At 32.5% G+C, this 14,602-nt stretch overlaps 5 protein-coding genes and 2 non-coding genes across 9 annotated transcripts; 4 read left to right on the forward strand and 3 right to left on the reverse strand.

Annotated features, from left to right (window-relative positions):
- Positions 1-84: 84 nt before the first annotated feature.
- On the forward strand, positions 85-1,697 carry LOC148179277 (short-chain dehydrogenase/reductase family 16C member 6-like). 3 transcript variants are annotated; one of them, XM_088050853.1, is made up of 6 exons: positions 85-190; positions 243-384; positions 432-586; positions 639-816; positions 861-1,187; positions 1,615-1,697. In XM_088050853.1, the coding sequence occupies exons 1-6, from the start codon at positions 180-182 to the stop codon at positions 1,663-1,665; spliced, it is 864 nt and encodes a 287-aa protein (XP_087906979.1). In that variant the 5' UTR covers positions 85-179; the 3' UTR covers positions 1,666-1,697. The 3 variants fall into 3 exon arrangements, with proteins under 3 accessions (XP_087906979.1, XP_087906977.1, XP_087906978.1); XM_088050851.1 differs by lacking the exon at positions 1,615-1,697 and having other exon boundaries at positions 861-1,362; XM_088050852.1 differs by lacking the exons at positions 85-190; positions 1,615-1,697 and having other exon boundaries at positions 200-384; positions 861-1,362.
- Positions 1,563-2,938, reverse strand: LOC148179278 (odorant receptor Or1-like). Its single transcript, XM_088050855.1, has 5 exons — positions 2,185-2,938; positions 2,041-2,140; positions 1,897-2,001; positions 1,694-1,849; positions 1,563-1,647 (listed from the first exon to the last, which is right to left on the reverse strand). Exons 1-5 carry the CDS (start codon positions 2,901-2,903, stop codon positions 1,585-1,587), a joined length of 1,143 nt encoding a protein of 380 aa, XP_087906981.1. The 5' UTR covers positions 2,904-2,938; the 3' UTR covers positions 1,563-1,584.
- Positions 2,939-4,533: 1,595 nt separating this feature from the next.
- On the reverse strand, positions 4,534-5,961 carry LOC148179279 (4-vinylanisole receptor-like). Its single transcript, XM_088050850.1, has 5 exons — positions 5,226-5,961; positions 5,083-5,182; positions 4,929-5,033; positions 4,726-4,881; positions 4,534-4,676 (listed from the first exon to the last, which is right to left on the reverse strand). The coding sequence occupies exons 1-5, from the start codon at positions 5,954-5,956 to the stop codon at positions 4,623-4,625; spliced, it is 1,146 nt and encodes a 381-aa protein (XP_087906976.1). The 5' UTR covers positions 5,957-5,961; the 3' UTR covers positions 4,534-4,622.
- Positions 5,962-8,374: 2,413 nt separating this feature from the next.
- Positions 8,375-8,446, forward strand: TRNAG-UCC (transfer RNA glycine (anticodon UCC)). The gene has a single exon. It is a non-coding gene; the product is annotated as a tRNA-Gly (tRNA).
- A 1,676-nt stretch (positions 8,447-10,122) lies between these two features.
- On the forward strand, positions 10,123-11,464 carry LOC148179281 (odorant receptor 70a-like). The gene is made up of 5 exons (XM_088029521.1): positions 10,123-10,844; positions 10,896-10,995; positions 11,045-11,149; positions 11,204-11,359; positions 11,408-11,464. The coding sequence occupies exons 1-5, from the start codon at positions 10,123-10,125 to the stop codon at positions 11,462-11,464; spliced, it is 1,140 nt and encodes a 379-aa protein (XP_087885647.1).
- A 174-nt stretch (positions 11,465-11,638) lies between these two features.
- Positions 11,639-12,660, reverse strand: LOC148179282 (4-vinylanisole receptor-like). The gene is made up of 5 exons (XM_088030678.1): positions 12,280-12,660; positions 12,132-12,231; positions 11,979-12,083; positions 11,773-11,928; positions 11,639-11,720 (listed from the first exon to the last, which is right to left on the reverse strand). Exons 1-5 carry the CDS (start codon positions 12,495-12,497, stop codon positions 11,661-11,663), a joined length of 639 nt encoding a protein of 212 aa, XP_087886804.1. The 5' UTR covers positions 12,498-12,660; the 3' UTR covers positions 11,639-11,660.
- A 1,364-nt stretch (positions 12,661-14,024) lies between these two features.
- Positions 14,025-14,096, forward strand: TRNAG-UCC (transfer RNA glycine (anticodon UCC)). The gene has a single exon. It is a non-coding gene; the product is annotated as a tRNA-Gly (tRNA).
- Positions 14,097-14,602: the final 506 nt, after the last annotated feature.

The raw sequence follows: 14,602 nt of genomic DNA on the forward strand, positions 1-14,602 counted from the left end.
TTCAACATTAATAAATGTTGTGTTATTGAAACCTGTTGATGGAAGGTTGTCTTGTCTGTACATTAAACCGATGTTTGTTCAAACTAGTTATGCGTACAACCACTTTTTAGTATTGTTCACGTAAACTTGAAGTATCGTTATAAAATTAAATAGAACGTAACAACTAGAAACAATTAATAATGACAGACATGTGAGTAACGTTATACAAATAGAAATATTTTTTTATAATTAAGTGCTAATAGGAAGCAAGTTCCACAAGACATGCGTGCATTAATTTTAGAAGTCGCTACTGTTGTTTTCAAAATACTGTATTCTATTATTTTAAGTATTGTTTATTTGATTTCACCAAAGCAGCAAAAATCTGTAAAAGGTGAAATTGTTTTGGTGAGTAAATTTTTTTATTGAGTTTTGTCAATGCTCTTAAATTAAAGATAACAGGTGGTGGACATGGAATCGGAAGAGAGTTGGCTCTTTTGTATGCTTCTGAAGGTGCAATTGTCGTTATTTGGGATATTAATGAAAAAATGGGTACTGAAACCGTTGAAGAAATCTCTGGAAGGGGATATTCCCAGGCTCATTTTTTTTAGTACTTATTTAAGTAGTACAATGGATTTTTAGTGATTGTGTATTTATTATAGTTGCGATGTTTCTAATCGCGATAACGTCCAAAGTGTCGCCAAACAAGTTCAAGAAAAAGTTGGAAATGTTACCATTCTAGTTAACAATGCTGGGGTTTTAGCAGCACATTCTCTTCTTGATCACACGCCATTAGAAGTCCAAAGAACTATAAATGTTAACATCTTAGCACACTTTTGGGTAAAGACTTCTTTTTTAGCCACAAAATCATTCTTACATTTTAGACTCTTGAAGCTTTTTTTCCTAATATGAAAAAACACAACCATGGTCATATTGTCGCCATTTCTTCATTAGCAGGATTATTCGGAGTACCAAATTTAGTATCGTATGGTTGTTCGAAGTTTGCTATAAGAGGTTTAATGGATGCTCTGTACGTTGAGTGTAGACAAAATAAGAACAACGGGATTAAATTTACCACGATTTATCCGTTTTTTGTGAATACTGGTTTATGTACGACTTGGAGGAGCAAGTTTAAAAATCTTACGCCGATTGTACAAACTGAAGATGCAGCCAGGGAAATAGTCAAAGCACAAAGACTGGATTTAAAAGAAGTTAGTATTCCCCGGCATCTTTTATATTTGAGTTCATTTTTCCAACTGCTTCCTAAACAAGCACAGAATCATTTAATGGATTTTGTGTCAATTACCGTGAATTCAGATGTTTAAAAACAACAGATCTATTTATAGAACGTAATTGTTTTTTACTTGAATAAAATAATTATTATTCTGATAGTGATTTATTACACGTGAAATCGATTTCATGTGCTCATTAGACAATTACAACGTCATTATGATAGTAAATTACGGTAGATAATTAAGAATTACACTTGAAGTTGTTTTTTTTTATATTAAGGTCAAAAGGTACAAAGGTAAAATAAACCAATGAACCTATAGTCTACAAAATGTATCTATTAGGTACACATATGTTGTAATTATGAATTAAGATGATTTACTGTTTCATCGTATTCATTTGTTGTAGCAAAGCGAAATAAGACCAAGAAGCTCGAAGAATCTGCAAAGAAATGGGTAATAAAAATTTGTGATTTTGATAACAGTACCTTTAAAAAAGTCTCGAGTGTTAAATCGAATATGTTCAAAGGGGAAATGTGCATTGGCTTCAAGCAGTTCTCCACAAAAATCATTAAATTCGTCTTTGTTTCCAGCGGTGTGTTAATCCAATCGGACTCAAACACAGCATATGGAATATTTTTACTCTACAAAATACACACAAATCTAAATTTGCGAATTTTGAAATTACTACCTTCTCTGTAACTTCATTAGCGAACCAGCAGTACATGAAAATTTCCACGATTATAGCAATCTCAAACGAGAAAAGCGAAATGAACTCGCTGCTAAAAGCTTTAACCTTTCAAGAGTAATAAAAGTACCAATAAAATTAACGTACCACTGTCATCTGAAACATTGTTATACCAATCGAGGTCGCACTTATAAAAAACTGGAAGAAAATAATCCAGTTGAAAATTTGACCAGAGTGCGCAGAAAATCTAGAAAATTAAATTAGTACCTTTTTGACACATCGATGTGGTACCTGAGAATTTCTTTATGATGGTGAACACATTTTATTAATTCTGCGTTGTAATTTTTTCCACTGAGATGTCTCAAATTGTCACATAAAATATCCAGTTGTGCTCCAGTGTACATTGTTAAAGCAGCAACCAGAGTGTCAACTCCTAACGTTGAAGTACCAACAAACATAACTCCGATAACTTGATACACGTAAGTAATCTCATAATTAGGTGAGACTTTAGTATCAAATGGATACCACGCCATGAATGGTAATCTATAATCTTTCACTGAGTTGTCTAAAATTGGGAAAGTGGCCCAAAAGAAAATTGCTCCACCACTCATTATCCAATACACAATGTAAATTTTCTTCCACAATATTAAATTTGGTTCGACTAAGTGCTTCTGTTGGCTATTTTTTGGTTGAAATTGGTTACTGTTCAAAGTTATTAGTAATTGTTTGAGGAGTGCCATATTTTGGAACAAGTAGTAGGCTTTTACCATTCCTAATAATTCGGATAGGTTTAGGAAAATGATGGATGTGATTGCTTTTAAATCGTTCAAGAGAAAAATATTCATGGCTTGAAAAAAGTTGTGGGCGAATATAATACAAGTGAAGGATATTGTGGCCCAGAGGGTGTAACTGTTGAAGCCGTACGCCTCGTCTCCTTTAGGCCAGAGGCCAACAATTTTTAATTTTATAATGTTGATTTTAATAGTAGATATCCAGTCAAATTTTTTCATTTTCTCACCACTTGAAACTTTCACGTTTGCACTTTATGACAGCTACTTCATAATAAGAGTCTATTAGAGACAGTCGCTTCGTTATAAATACATCGTAATTTTCTTTTCTTTTATTATTAAAGTATTATTTTATTATTAAAGTGTAAATTGATCTATATTTTGTGACGCTGATCGTTTATTAAACACTTTTCACGACGCGGTTTATAATTCATAGTGCAATTAATCTCAAAGCACATTTGAAGTAATTGTTATAAATTGGATAATAGTAGCTTGTTAAAGTCTATTTACGGTATTGTGCAGTTTAAGTATACATAACATGATATTGGTAAATAGACAGAAATTACTGATAATGCTACGTTTGATGGATGCGCCGGTTCTCAGTGAAGATATCCGGAAGTACGAGAGATATGTAGATATGAAGATAGATATGTAGATGACGTTTTTATCATCATTTTTTTCCCACTTTTGTTGTTAAGAATCCTGTATTACTTCATTTCCCAAATTTAAAAAAATCAAAATTTTCCTGCTCGAACTGTGTAAATCTATTGCGGTCAATTTCTTGCTTATTTGTGGAGCAAACTTAAGTTTTTGATGCTTATTATACGCAGGCGTTTAAAAATTTGGGTTGTCGCTAGAAGTCTAAAATTTTGAAGCTCCGGAAATGTCGGTGCTCTATATCATCGGAATTACGACAAATACAAAAAAAAGGTTTGAAACAATTCGTGTTCGATATCTAGGAAACCATTACACATATATTAAGATGCGGTTTTCGCCATCGTGCTTCTCGCGATTTTTTACATAAGAAATAGTTCTTAGATTTTTCAAAAGTCAAAATTTGCAAATTTTTGCGAAAATTTATGACTAAAACTATGCCAAACTTCTGATATCGATGTCTCGCTTATTTTTTGGAGAAAACTTGAGTTATTATACATCACTGTAACGCAAAACTTTCCGCAAATTTTAAATCTGGGATTTAAATTCATATCTGACAACAAATAACTGGGTTATGGCCGATCAAAATTTCGAAAAGTTGATTTTCATTTTTCCTCATTTTTCCTAATTTTTCAAGTTAAATATCTCGGAAACTATTTGAGAAATAGAGATGCGGTTTGCGTCATTTTTTTTCTCGGTTGATTTTACGTTAGATAATGTTCTGGAAAGCCTAAAATACCATTTTTTGTAAAAAAAAAATTTTACTCAGTCGATAAAAATTTTTATTTTTTTTTAATTTTTGGCCATAAATCGTAAATGTTTGTCCGATCCATCTCAAATTTGGCTAGTAGATAGATCTCAAACTTCTCTTTCGACTGATGTAAACATAGAAGTATCAAACGTCGTTTTCACCTTGAAAACAGTGATTGAAAATCATCCCAAAATGATCTTTGGCACGAGAAGCGTCTGTGGAAAAAAATTCCGACAATGGTTATAATTGTATAAATTGTTATAAAAATTTCCGCTTTTGTTATATTATTTATGAAAGTAAATTATCAAATGTTTATTCTTAAGACATAAAAATGAATAAATAAATAAATAAATTTCGAATTCAATTTTTTTTTAGTTTACAATGTAAACTTATTTCGGTGAATATTTTTGCAGAAATTGTTGGTGCTCAATTTCTCCGGAACTAGGTCTTTGCTTTAAAAAAACAATTTAAAATGTACCTACAAACATGCATTTATTCAGAAACTATCACTAAATTTTTACATGGTAATATAAATTTTAACCACTGACTTGATTTAACAATGCAAAATACGACCAAGCAGCACGAAGTATCTAAAAATAATCACTTTAAACAAGACCTTATGCACAATACTCAACTTACCGAGACAAAAGTGTCTAGAGAAAGGTAAAATAGATTAAGCGCCGACATTCTAACAGATTTTTGACAATTTGCCATAAAAAACATCAAATTCTTCTTAGCCGCCAATGGTGCGTTGATCCACGGGGACTTGAAAATAGCATAAGGAATTTTGTTACTCTATAAAACTAAAGTCAGAAATGAAAGTAGAACTTTGTGTAATTTACCTTTATCGTCACTTCATTTCCATACCAACAGAACATGAAAATTTCTGTTGTGATCGAAGATAAGAACGAGATTTGCGAAAAAAATTCATTGCTGAGAGGTGTAACCTAAACCGATCTATTAATTACCTGAAATTTAGAAACTAACTGTACTTACCACAGTTAGTTGAAACATTGTCATACCGATGGAAACGGCACTGATAAAAAATTGCACAAGAACGATCCAGTTAGAGAATTTGTTGGTTTTGTCTGCAAATCTAAAAGAGACACAATTTTGGTTATTGATGTATACCAACTTGCCTTAAAATTTCCTTGTGATGTTTTACACAGTTTATTAGTTTTTCATTAAAATCTTCAGCGGAATTATCAAGATGCTCCACGTCGTCACATAAAATATCAAATTGGGCCCCTATGTACACGTTGAGAGCTGCAATGATACAATCCACAGACAAAGCACTGGAGGCGCTACATGTAGTACCAAGGAACTGATAAACGTACATAATTTCGTAAATTGGCGAAGCATTGGTCGCAAAAGGATACCAAGCCATAAATGGTAGCTGATACTGTTTCCCAGACTTGTCCAAAAGGGAATAAAACGACAAGAAAAAAACCGCTCCCAAAGTAACACACCAGTAAACCACATAATTAACTTTCCAGAACCTCAAACTCGGTTGAATAAGTTCAATTTGCCGTGTATTTTTTGGCTGGAATATATCATTTCTGAGCATTACCATTAGCTCTTTTAGAATCTTCATATTTTGGACTGCGAAGTACGCTTTTAATACTGACAGAAGCTCAGAGAGAGTCACAAAGATGTTTGAAATAACTGCTTGCAAATCGTCGATAATAAAGTAAATGTTGGCTATTTGAAAAATGTTGGGGCCAACATTGAAAACTGCGATGCAAATAATGGACCACACTGTATAAAAGTTAAATCGGTATGTTTCGTCTCCAGATGGCCATAAACCAACAATTTTTAGTTTGACAATGTTGGCTCTGATTAAGGTTTTCCAGTTAAATTTTTCTTCCATGACCAGAAAAGTGATAAATCGGTTATTCTCCTGTTTATATAATGTAGATAATTACAAACTACAAACTGGTATTTAGGGAAAATGGATAATTAAATTGTCTTAATTGCTATTATGCTCAAAATTAAATGTCGTGGGAAAAAGTCAGATGAACTAACGAAAACTGGTCATTACTTACCTTTTAAAAAGTTAATTAATTAATTATTAGTAATAGATGAATGATATTTAATTATTTAAAATTTTTGTGTTCGTAAAGAGATTGAAGCTGTCGTTGGTTTGACTAGTTGCGGTGGCGTCAACATGTGTAAGTGAAATAATATTTATTTTTATGCTACCGTTGCAACTCTTTGCAATCGGGAAATAATTTTTCTAACATATCGTTTGGAAGCGTAATTATATAGTTCAAGTTTTATGGATTATGAAACAGTAGTTATGAAAAGTTTGTTTAGAATTTTAAATTTCATAATAAATTTAGCACAGTTTGTGTTGCACTATGTATAATTTTATTGAAGTAAGTTATATTGAAGTAAGTATTGACACAAATTCTAATGGAAAAAACCGCACTTTAAATTTGGCATCTACAAAAAAATGTCTGCAGGAAAAATAAGATTAATTTATCTACGACCACTAAACAATTATTTACTCACAATATGTTTTAGACAAATAATGATGGCTATGACTATAATTAGGTCCGTCGCAAAAATGAAATAAAAAATCTGTTTGGTTTAATTTTTTTTAAACCAATTTTTTATAAAAAAATTGTCAAATTAATTTCAGTAAATGGTCGTAGATAAAGCATAGTATTACACTTGCATGTTATAGCTATTATTCACTCGGTTAATTAAATATCAGCTTGTAAATAATGCACTTTATAACATGTTCGTAAGTACAACGTGAACCCGAATAAAATGCAAAGATTTTAACCACAATATCAGCCACCGATATAGGATATAATTCAAAAAAAAAAATTAAATTTAAGTGGGGCAAACAAACCCTCCTTCCATTACCTGTTATTCAACGCTTATGGAACTGAATTTATAGATATTTATTATATAAGAGTGTAAGGACGCAATTTATTCACGACAAAAATCAGCTATTCTCGAGATCGTAGATCGAATATAATACTAGATTTTATCCAAAGTCCCTGTTGGTTGCAATTAAGGCATTAAAAGAATTACACAGCAGTGACAATTTTTTAGCGTTTAGAAAGCCATGCTTGCATTGTTGTCATGGAAATGTGGCATAATTTTCTTTAAAGTGTTTAGAGAGTAAAAGAGTACTTTATTTGTTTAAAATGAGTGAATAAAGTACTACTTTATTAGTGCATTTTGGATAAAACATTTTTTCTCAAAGACTCCAAAAACCGTTCGACCAAACAACGTTTATACCCACTCTATTCAGAATTGTGTAACTTAACTTTCATTTAATTCCTGATTTTAAAAACCAGACACATTTCAAAAATTTGGTATTGCGAAAAATTAATTTGTTTGAAATAAATCGAGCCCTCAAAAAGGCCAATCTTAATCTCGATTGGTTGGTATGATGATTTTTTCCGACTTGCTTTGAGGACCAAACTGAAATTTTAATTAGAAATGAAATAATGATAAAGTTACCTGAAGTTATAACGAAAAATGACCAAATGCCGTCCATTGGATGATCCACAATGTCATCACTCGTAATTCAGATTCACCCGTAAACAAAACTTTTTTATAACTTTAAGTTTATCCCATCATTTTTGAAGAAACCACTGACAAGGAATAAAAAAAATTCTCAAAATATTTCAAATTTGAACAATTTGTCACTGTAAAACCAACATTTCTCTACAACGATCATTGCTAAACTGACGGAAACTCCGTTACAGACATTTTTTGCCACTTGTTCATTAGCATTTTTATTCCTAACTTTTGGATGACCTGGACTGACAATGACATTGAATTGGTTTACCTCTAACACAGCGATTTTAACTAAAAATATTAATCCGTTTTTTCTCGCAAACGGTGACGTTTCGGAATCTCAAATTATATCAAACTGTGTTATCTGCTACTGGGGTTAAAATTGTATTTTGTAAATTTGTATTTTATTCGGGTTTACCCTGTATAATAATATATTTATTAGTTACATATTATGTCAAAATTATGTACATTCATATTATCTCTAATTTGAAAGTAAATTTTGTTTACGTGCGGTGTTATTTTGTAAGATTTTAAAACATGTGTGATGGTAGTGTAATGTAAACAAAAAATACTATAAATATTTAGGCGATTTTAGCCAAACAATGAAAATTTGGAGTCTTGTTAATATGTGCTTTTATTATTACAAATGTTGATAAATTTTTATTAGTGGGAATATTTTATTGTTATCTGTAGGTTGTTTTAATATTTTGTTGATTGCGGTATTTTTGTGTAAATGTTTATAATATGTGCGATGGTGGTGTAATGGTCAGCATAGTTGCCTTCCAAGCAGTTGATCCGGGTTCGATTCCCGGCCATCGCATTCGATTTTGTTTTCTTGTGAAACGACGTTATAAAAGACAGCGGTGAAATACATACAACAAAAATGCTTTTTATTTTCAAAATATTCTAATTGATTTATTTAGTGAATTGCTTATTGAAGAGCGTTTTAATAATTTTCATCAACTTGTTTAAAAATCGATTGTTTTGAAAATGGGGACATGAGTAAGTTACACATGCAAACACTCATTAATTTTGCAGAAATTTTGTGAGAATTCTTATTAACTATTGTTCTGCATCTAAGCCCACGTTAATTAATAAATCATCACACATAATTGCTGCAGACAAGAAAGCATCGTGGAAACTTCGGTTTTGTGTGCAGTTTTTAATTGAAAGTCATTTTTTTAAATCGACTAATTAATATTAACTTTTTGTTTTTGTTCTGACAAGTTGAAACGACAAGATTCAGAGACAATGGAAGAATGTAATTGGGAGAAAGCCTTGAACATCAACATTCTTTCTGTGGAATATTCCATTCCACCCCATTGGTGGTGCAACCCTTGACGGGTGGGGGATGTCACCCGCCTTTTAGATTTTAGTTAGTTTTAGTTAAGTTTTCTGTAAACCGTCCACGAGTAAATATCTCCAAAAATCGAATTGAATTTCAATTCTGGTCCTTCAAGTCAATTCACCAAGACAATCCACAGCGTGGTCAAGTGGAATCGGATTTAGACCGCAGGTCTTCAAATCCGCGATAAAGCCACCACACTTTCCTTAAAACTGTTGGGATTATGGCCCAAATTCGACGAGACCTACGCACTCTATAGCATCTGCGCCACCATGTTTTCTGTCTGCTATTCCTGCAAAACTGTCGGTTCAACACGACGGTTTTTGCCCACAGACCTCGGTTTTTCCGACCGTTTCGTTCCAACCGTCGAAACTGTCGTTCAAACACGTCGTGCAAGAACGAGGTTTGTGGGGCCCTTTACTCAGAAGTGAGCAGATTTTACAGTTGGCCTTGAATTAATTTTATTGGTGGTACCATCTATCTATTTATTGGGTCTCTCCAGCTTGCGGCTCAGGATACAAACATTGCTGTCGAGGCGTTAAATCCTACTTGCAGTTCCTCGACTGTTAATAACTAATTTACTTGCGGTGTTTTTGTGTAAATGCTTACAATGGTGCGATGTGCGATGGTGGTGTAATGGTCAGCATAGTTGCCTTCCAAGCAGTTGATTCCCGGCCATCGCATTCGTTTTTTGGACAATCAAGTACAATTTTGGAAAAGTAATAATCTAAATTTCATACATTTATTTTGTATATTGATTCTTGCGCTTTTCTCTAAAAAACGAAGTCGTAGTTTGTTTAAGAATCGATAATCCTGAAAATGGGAGCAAGAGCAAGTTACGCATGCAAACTCATCAATTTTCCATAAATTTTGTGGGAATTCTCATTACTTTTGCACAAGTAACGCTTGTGTTGCATTCAAGTGTTCCCTAATAAATAAATAAAAGCATCACACATAATTGCTGCAATAAGTGGATGTTTTGGATATAATTACAAGTCTCGAGAAAGCATGAATTCAATGTTGTACGGGGAAGCTTTGTGCATAGTCCAAGTGTGTCAGTTTCAGTTCAGAAGATATTAAAAATATTGCGCTTCGGTGAATGTTAAATAACCGTTAAACTTCACTAAGTGGTGGAACAATTTATTTAAGCCATGGAAGAATTTAAGTGGGAAAAAGCCATAAACATCAATATCTTTTCTTTAGTGCTGTTGGGATTATGGCCCAAACTTAACGAGACCTACACACTGAACTTTTATGGTATCTACACCACAGTTTGTGTAATCGGTCTGTTATTCATCCACACTTTCGTTCAAACATACAACATCTATTTTATCTTAAACGATCTGGAGGCTCTCACTTCTACAATTTTTGTGACATTATCTTGCATTGCAGCCGTGGTCAAAGCATACTGTCTCATACGAAACATGAAAAGTGTTAAAAACCTTTTTATAGATCTCCGCCAAAAGTCGTTTCAGCCGAAGAATGAAAGCCAAATCAAATTAGTGACACCGGCTATTATCTCATGGAAACTCTTGTATTTCGTAAATTTTATAACATGTAATATTTGTGTTACGTTTTGGTCAATTTACCCAATTCTGGATAACTGGATTGCGGAACATCGGTTACCATTTTTGGCTTGGTATCCTTTTGATACTAAATCGTCTCCAAACTATGAGCTGACTTATATTCATCAAGTTGTGGCGATTTGGTACTTGGTATATGTTAGCATGAATCTTGATTGTTTTATTGCTGCTTTGAATATGTTTATTGGGACCCAGTGTGATATTTTATCTGATAACTTGAGGAATCTTGCTGGAGAGAGAATGCGCGAAGAGTTTATCAGTTGCGTTGAGCATCATAGAGCAATTTTGAGGTGGGTGAAAATATGAATTTAATATTTTGAATAAATAACAATTCGTTGTAGATTTTCTGAGATATCCAACAATATTTTTAACTGGATTATCTTGTTACAATTCTTTACCTGCGCAATATCTATGGGGTTCTCTTTGTTTCAGTTAACAGTGGTACGTCAAAAAATATTTTTTAACTTTTTTTACAGTTTTCACTGCTTAGGTGAGACCATTTAGTAGCCAATTTTACTCCTTCGTTTGCTATACTTCAGGGATGACAATAGAAATGTTCATCTTTTCTTGGTTTGGCAATGAAGTCGAAGTAAAAGTACTTATTTTTTTAATTTTATTTTGTTCACTTGATTGGATGACGTGGTTTCAGAGCAGTTGCATTTCTTCGGCTGTATTTGAATGTGATTGGGCCGGTGCCCCTATATCCACACAGAAAGAATTGATAATTTTTATTTCGTGTGCTCAAGAACCAATCAAAATATCAGCGTTTAATTTTTTCTATCTCACATTGGAAACTTTTAAAATGGTAATTATAATCATGAGATTTATGTCGTAGTTTATTTGTAAATTTCAGGTTTTGCGCAGCTCTTGGTCCTATTTTACAGTTTTAAATGAAGTTAATAGAGAATGAAATTATTTCAGAAAAATTGAAAATTTGGGCAAAAATTATCATGGCAATTTAATATGTGCACTGTAAATTATTGTAGAAGCAAATAAAATATAGTAAAATAATGAGACTTGATACATAATTTTTACTATTAAATTAAATTACATTTTTAATCAATATAACTAACAAAACTTTGGTGTGGTGACAATCTTTCCTTGATTTATTCATCAGAACTGAAATTATTTACGAGAGCAAAATACGAATAAGCCGTTTTTAAAATCTACAAAAAGCACGTAAAGATCACATAAATATAAAATTTCAATTAGTCGTACCTTTAGAAAATTTTCCAGTGTCAAATCAAACAGTTTTAAAGCCGATACTTTTAAAGTTGACTGGCTTTGTAGCATGAAGAAAAGTAACATATTTTTTGCCTCATGCGATGCTTCCACCCACTGTGATTCAAAAGCAAATCGAAAAACTTGACTTCCCTAAAAGCCAAAAAATTTAGCTGATTTTAGGCTGTTTCGTTGATACATACCTTGTGTTGCAATTCGTTGCCAAACCAGCAGTACATAAATATCTCAAGTAGAATTGCGTTTGCGTAAAATACAAATGAGAAGAAATCACCGCTAAAAGGAGGAACCTGACCAAAAATCAGTTAAAATTTCTAAACATGGCGAAACGAACTTACCGCAATGACAAGGAACATGGTGATGGCCAAAGAAACAGCACTAGTGAAAAATTGCGCGAAAATAATCCAATTGAAGGTCTCATTATATAAATTCAGGAATCTAGAAATCTAGTTAAAGGTCTGAAAACTAAGAGTAGAACGGTCATACTTAACAATTTCCTGGTGATGTTTGATGCAGTTAATCAAGTCTTTGCTGAATAGTGTCCATTCTATTTTCCTTAAATCATCACTTAAAATATCCAGTTGTGACCCAGTATACAAACTAAAAGCTGTTATAAAAGTATCAACATTAATGTTGATGTAAGCAGCATAACCTAGACTCAACATCTGATGCATCACTGTAACTTCAAAGAGAGGAGACACCATTGGATCATAAGGAAACCAAGAAATGAAAGGTAACCGGCGACGTCTAAACGCATCAAATGTCCAAAAAATGAAAGCAATGTAACTGCTAGCACTCAGCAGGTTGTACGATAACTTCCACAATTTGATACCTGGTTCTATTAGTTTTACTTGTTCGTTGTTACGTGGTTGAAATATAATGTTTTCATCCAAATTTCTTAACAATTCCTTTAAAGTTTTGAGATGTCGTACAATGTAGATTATCTTTAAAAGAACCACGTACGTTGAAATCGACAAGAATGAGGCTGCTGCTACAATTTTCATGTCAGTTATGTTGGTCAGAAGTTTGTAAGTTTGACAAAGGGGTTGGATGACTCCAAATACAACGAACATAAGAACTGCTCGAAAAAGGTAAACATTGAATTTGTGGCTCTCTTCGCTCGGCCACATTCCGGCGATTTTGAAGGCAAAAAGATTGAATCTTATAATTGAGGTCCAGTTATATCTCTCCATTGAAGAAGGGAAAGTGTCAAAAAGCTACAATACTGAGGAGATTATGAAAAAGTTTCACATATAAAATTGGAAATTTATCATGAAGATGGTCACTTTTTCTCAAATTTCACTTATTTAACTAGTTCTCTATAAGAGCAAATTTAATATATTAAAACTAAACTAAAGATACAGACCTTATCAGTAAAACATTTCACTTCAAACTATAGTCAGAGTGGACTCGTTAGAGTGGAGCTTTATTTTATAACCCTCTCTCTTGTATTTTAACCAATCAGAACATACATTGTCTGCGCCAGTGTAGTGGGTATATTGGACACAAAAAATGAAAAATCTTGTTGAATAATTTTATAATAAGTAAAATATGTTAAATTTTTTTATTGCAAGTATTGTACTGATTTCTTCTTATTAAAATAGCTCTTAAGGAAGAAAATATGTAGCAACTTCTTCATTTTTTTGAATTCACCGCTAGTCATTGGAACACGCCTTTTACCACTAATTCAGTGTAGAAGTGCCACGTCTGAACTCTCTGCAATGAGGCGTGGTCTGCATGCAAGTATGTAAAATTAATATGCTTGAAATTTTCATGAGTTGGTTATTATTTCCTTTGTAGATCAATCTGACTTTTGAATTATTTTTGATAAATAATGTCATTCAAAAGTCGGTTAATTTTTGGTAAGTAGGTTTGTGTTAACAGCCTTTTATGTGTTTACGTGTAACTAAAAGTAAACAATTATTGCTATGGATTTATTATTGATGCAAGAAAAGATGGAACACAATTCGACAATTCGCACTGGACAAGAATTCTGCTCGGAAAATTTCTACTTTGAAATTCAAATTTCAAATAAACCAAAACAAAAAATACTCTGCATAAATATTTAACCGATTTTAGCCAAACAATGAAAATTGGAGCCTTGTTAATATGTACTTTTATTATTACAAATGTTGATAAATTTTTATTAGTGGGAATATTTTATTATTATCTATAGGTTGTTTTAATTTTTTTTTGATTGCGGTGTTTTTGTGTAAATGTTCATAATATGTGCGATGGTGGTGTAATGGTCAGCATAGTTGCCTTCCAAGCAGTTGATCCGGGTTCGATTCCCGGCCATCGCATTGGTTTTTTTGAATCAAAAGAGACCATCAAATAAATACAAAAAACAAAAATAAAAATGTATTAGGTTCATTCATTTTATCCTACGTTCTTGTCGAGTTGTTAAATCCTAGTTGCAGTTGGCTTGAATATATAGGTAATTGTCTATGTATTTAGGTACAATGATATCTTTGAAAAATAAGAAATACGAATTTATAATTTGATTTATTTACCTTAAAAACTTTAATTAGTCTACAGAATAAGCACTGAAGTCACAAAAACATTTTAGATCCATCAATACTCAAAAACACTGAACATCACAGAATCGCAAATTCTGTTGCTGGTGAATTTGCAGCGTTGGAACAGAACAATCAGATTTGGGTCAGAGCAAGACAAACCAAATTGACGGGACGTAAGTTTGCGCTACTAATTTGAAGAAGTCAGGCTTTTTTACGCAGGAAAAACATGTCAAAGGGATGGAATGCTTTAATGTTCTTTTTTGTTGTTTATTTACCATTGCATTTTGTGG

Source organism: Gnatocerus cornutus, chromosome 2, assembly GCF_029298725.1.
Source record: "Gnatocerus cornutus isolate USDA-ARS CGAHR chromosome 2, icGnaCorn1.1, whole genome shotgun sequence".
In the NCBI taxonomy this organism is placed as follows: domain Eukaryota; kingdom Metazoa; phylum Arthropoda; class Insecta; order Coleoptera; family Tenebrionidae; genus Gnatocerus; species Gnatocerus cornutus.

Coding starts and splice junctions, on each gene's coding strand:
- LOC148179279 (XM_088050850.1), bottom strand. CDS start 5,956: ATGGAAGAAAAATTTAACTGGAAAACCTTAATCAGAGCCAACATTGTC. Junction 5,183..5,225: donor CATCACAAGGAAATTTTAAG/GCAAGTTGGTAT, acceptor TGTCTCTTTTAG/ATTTGCAGACAAAACCAACA. Junction 4,677..4,725: donor CTCTAGACACTTTTGTCTCG/GTAAGTTGAGTA, acceptor GATTATTTTTAG/ATACTTCGTGCTGCTTGGTC.
- LOC148179281 (XM_088029521.1), top strand. CDS start 10,123: ATGGAAGAATTTAAGTGGGAAAAAGCCATAAACATCAATATCTTTTCT. Junction 10,845..10,895: donor CATCATAGAGCAATTTTGAG/GTGGGTGAAAAT, acceptor AATTCGTTGTAG/ATTTTCTGAGATATCCAACA. Junction 11,150..11,203: donor GCAATGAAGTCGAAGTAAAA/GTACTTATTTTT, acceptor ACGTGGTTTCAG/AGCAGTTGCATTTCTTCGGC.
- LOC148179277 (XM_088050851.1), top strand. Junction 385..431: donor TAAAAGGTGAAATTGTTTTG/GTGAGTAAATTT, acceptor CTTAAATTAAAG/ATAACAGGTGGTGGACATGG. Junction 817..860: donor ACATCTTAGCACACTTTTGG/GTAAAGACTTCT, acceptor CTTACATTTTAG/ACTCTTGAAGCTTTTTTTCC.
- LOC148179278 (XM_088050855.1), bottom strand. CDS start 2,903: ATGAAAAAATTTGACTGGATATCTACTATTAAAATCAACATTATAAAA. Junction 1,850..1,896: donor CTAATGAAGTTACAGAGAAG/GTAGTAATTTCA, acceptor TGTATTTTGTAG/AGTAAAAATATTCCATATGC. Junction 1,648..1,693: donor CACTCGAGACTTTTTTAAAG/GTACTGTTATCA, acceptor ATTTCTTTGCAG/ATTCTTCGAGCTTCTTGGTC.
- LOC148179282 (XM_088030678.1), bottom strand. CDS start 12,497: ATGGTGTCTCCTCTCTTTGAAGTTACAGTGATGCATCAGATGTTGAGT. Junction 11,929..11,978: donor GCAACGAATTGCAACACAAG/GTATGTATCAAC, acceptor TTTGGCTTTTAG/GGAAGTCAAGTTTTTCGATT. Junction 11,721..11,772: donor CACTGGAAAATTTTCTAAAG/GTACGACTAATT, acceptor TGCTTTTTGTAG/ATTTTAAAAACGGCTTATTC.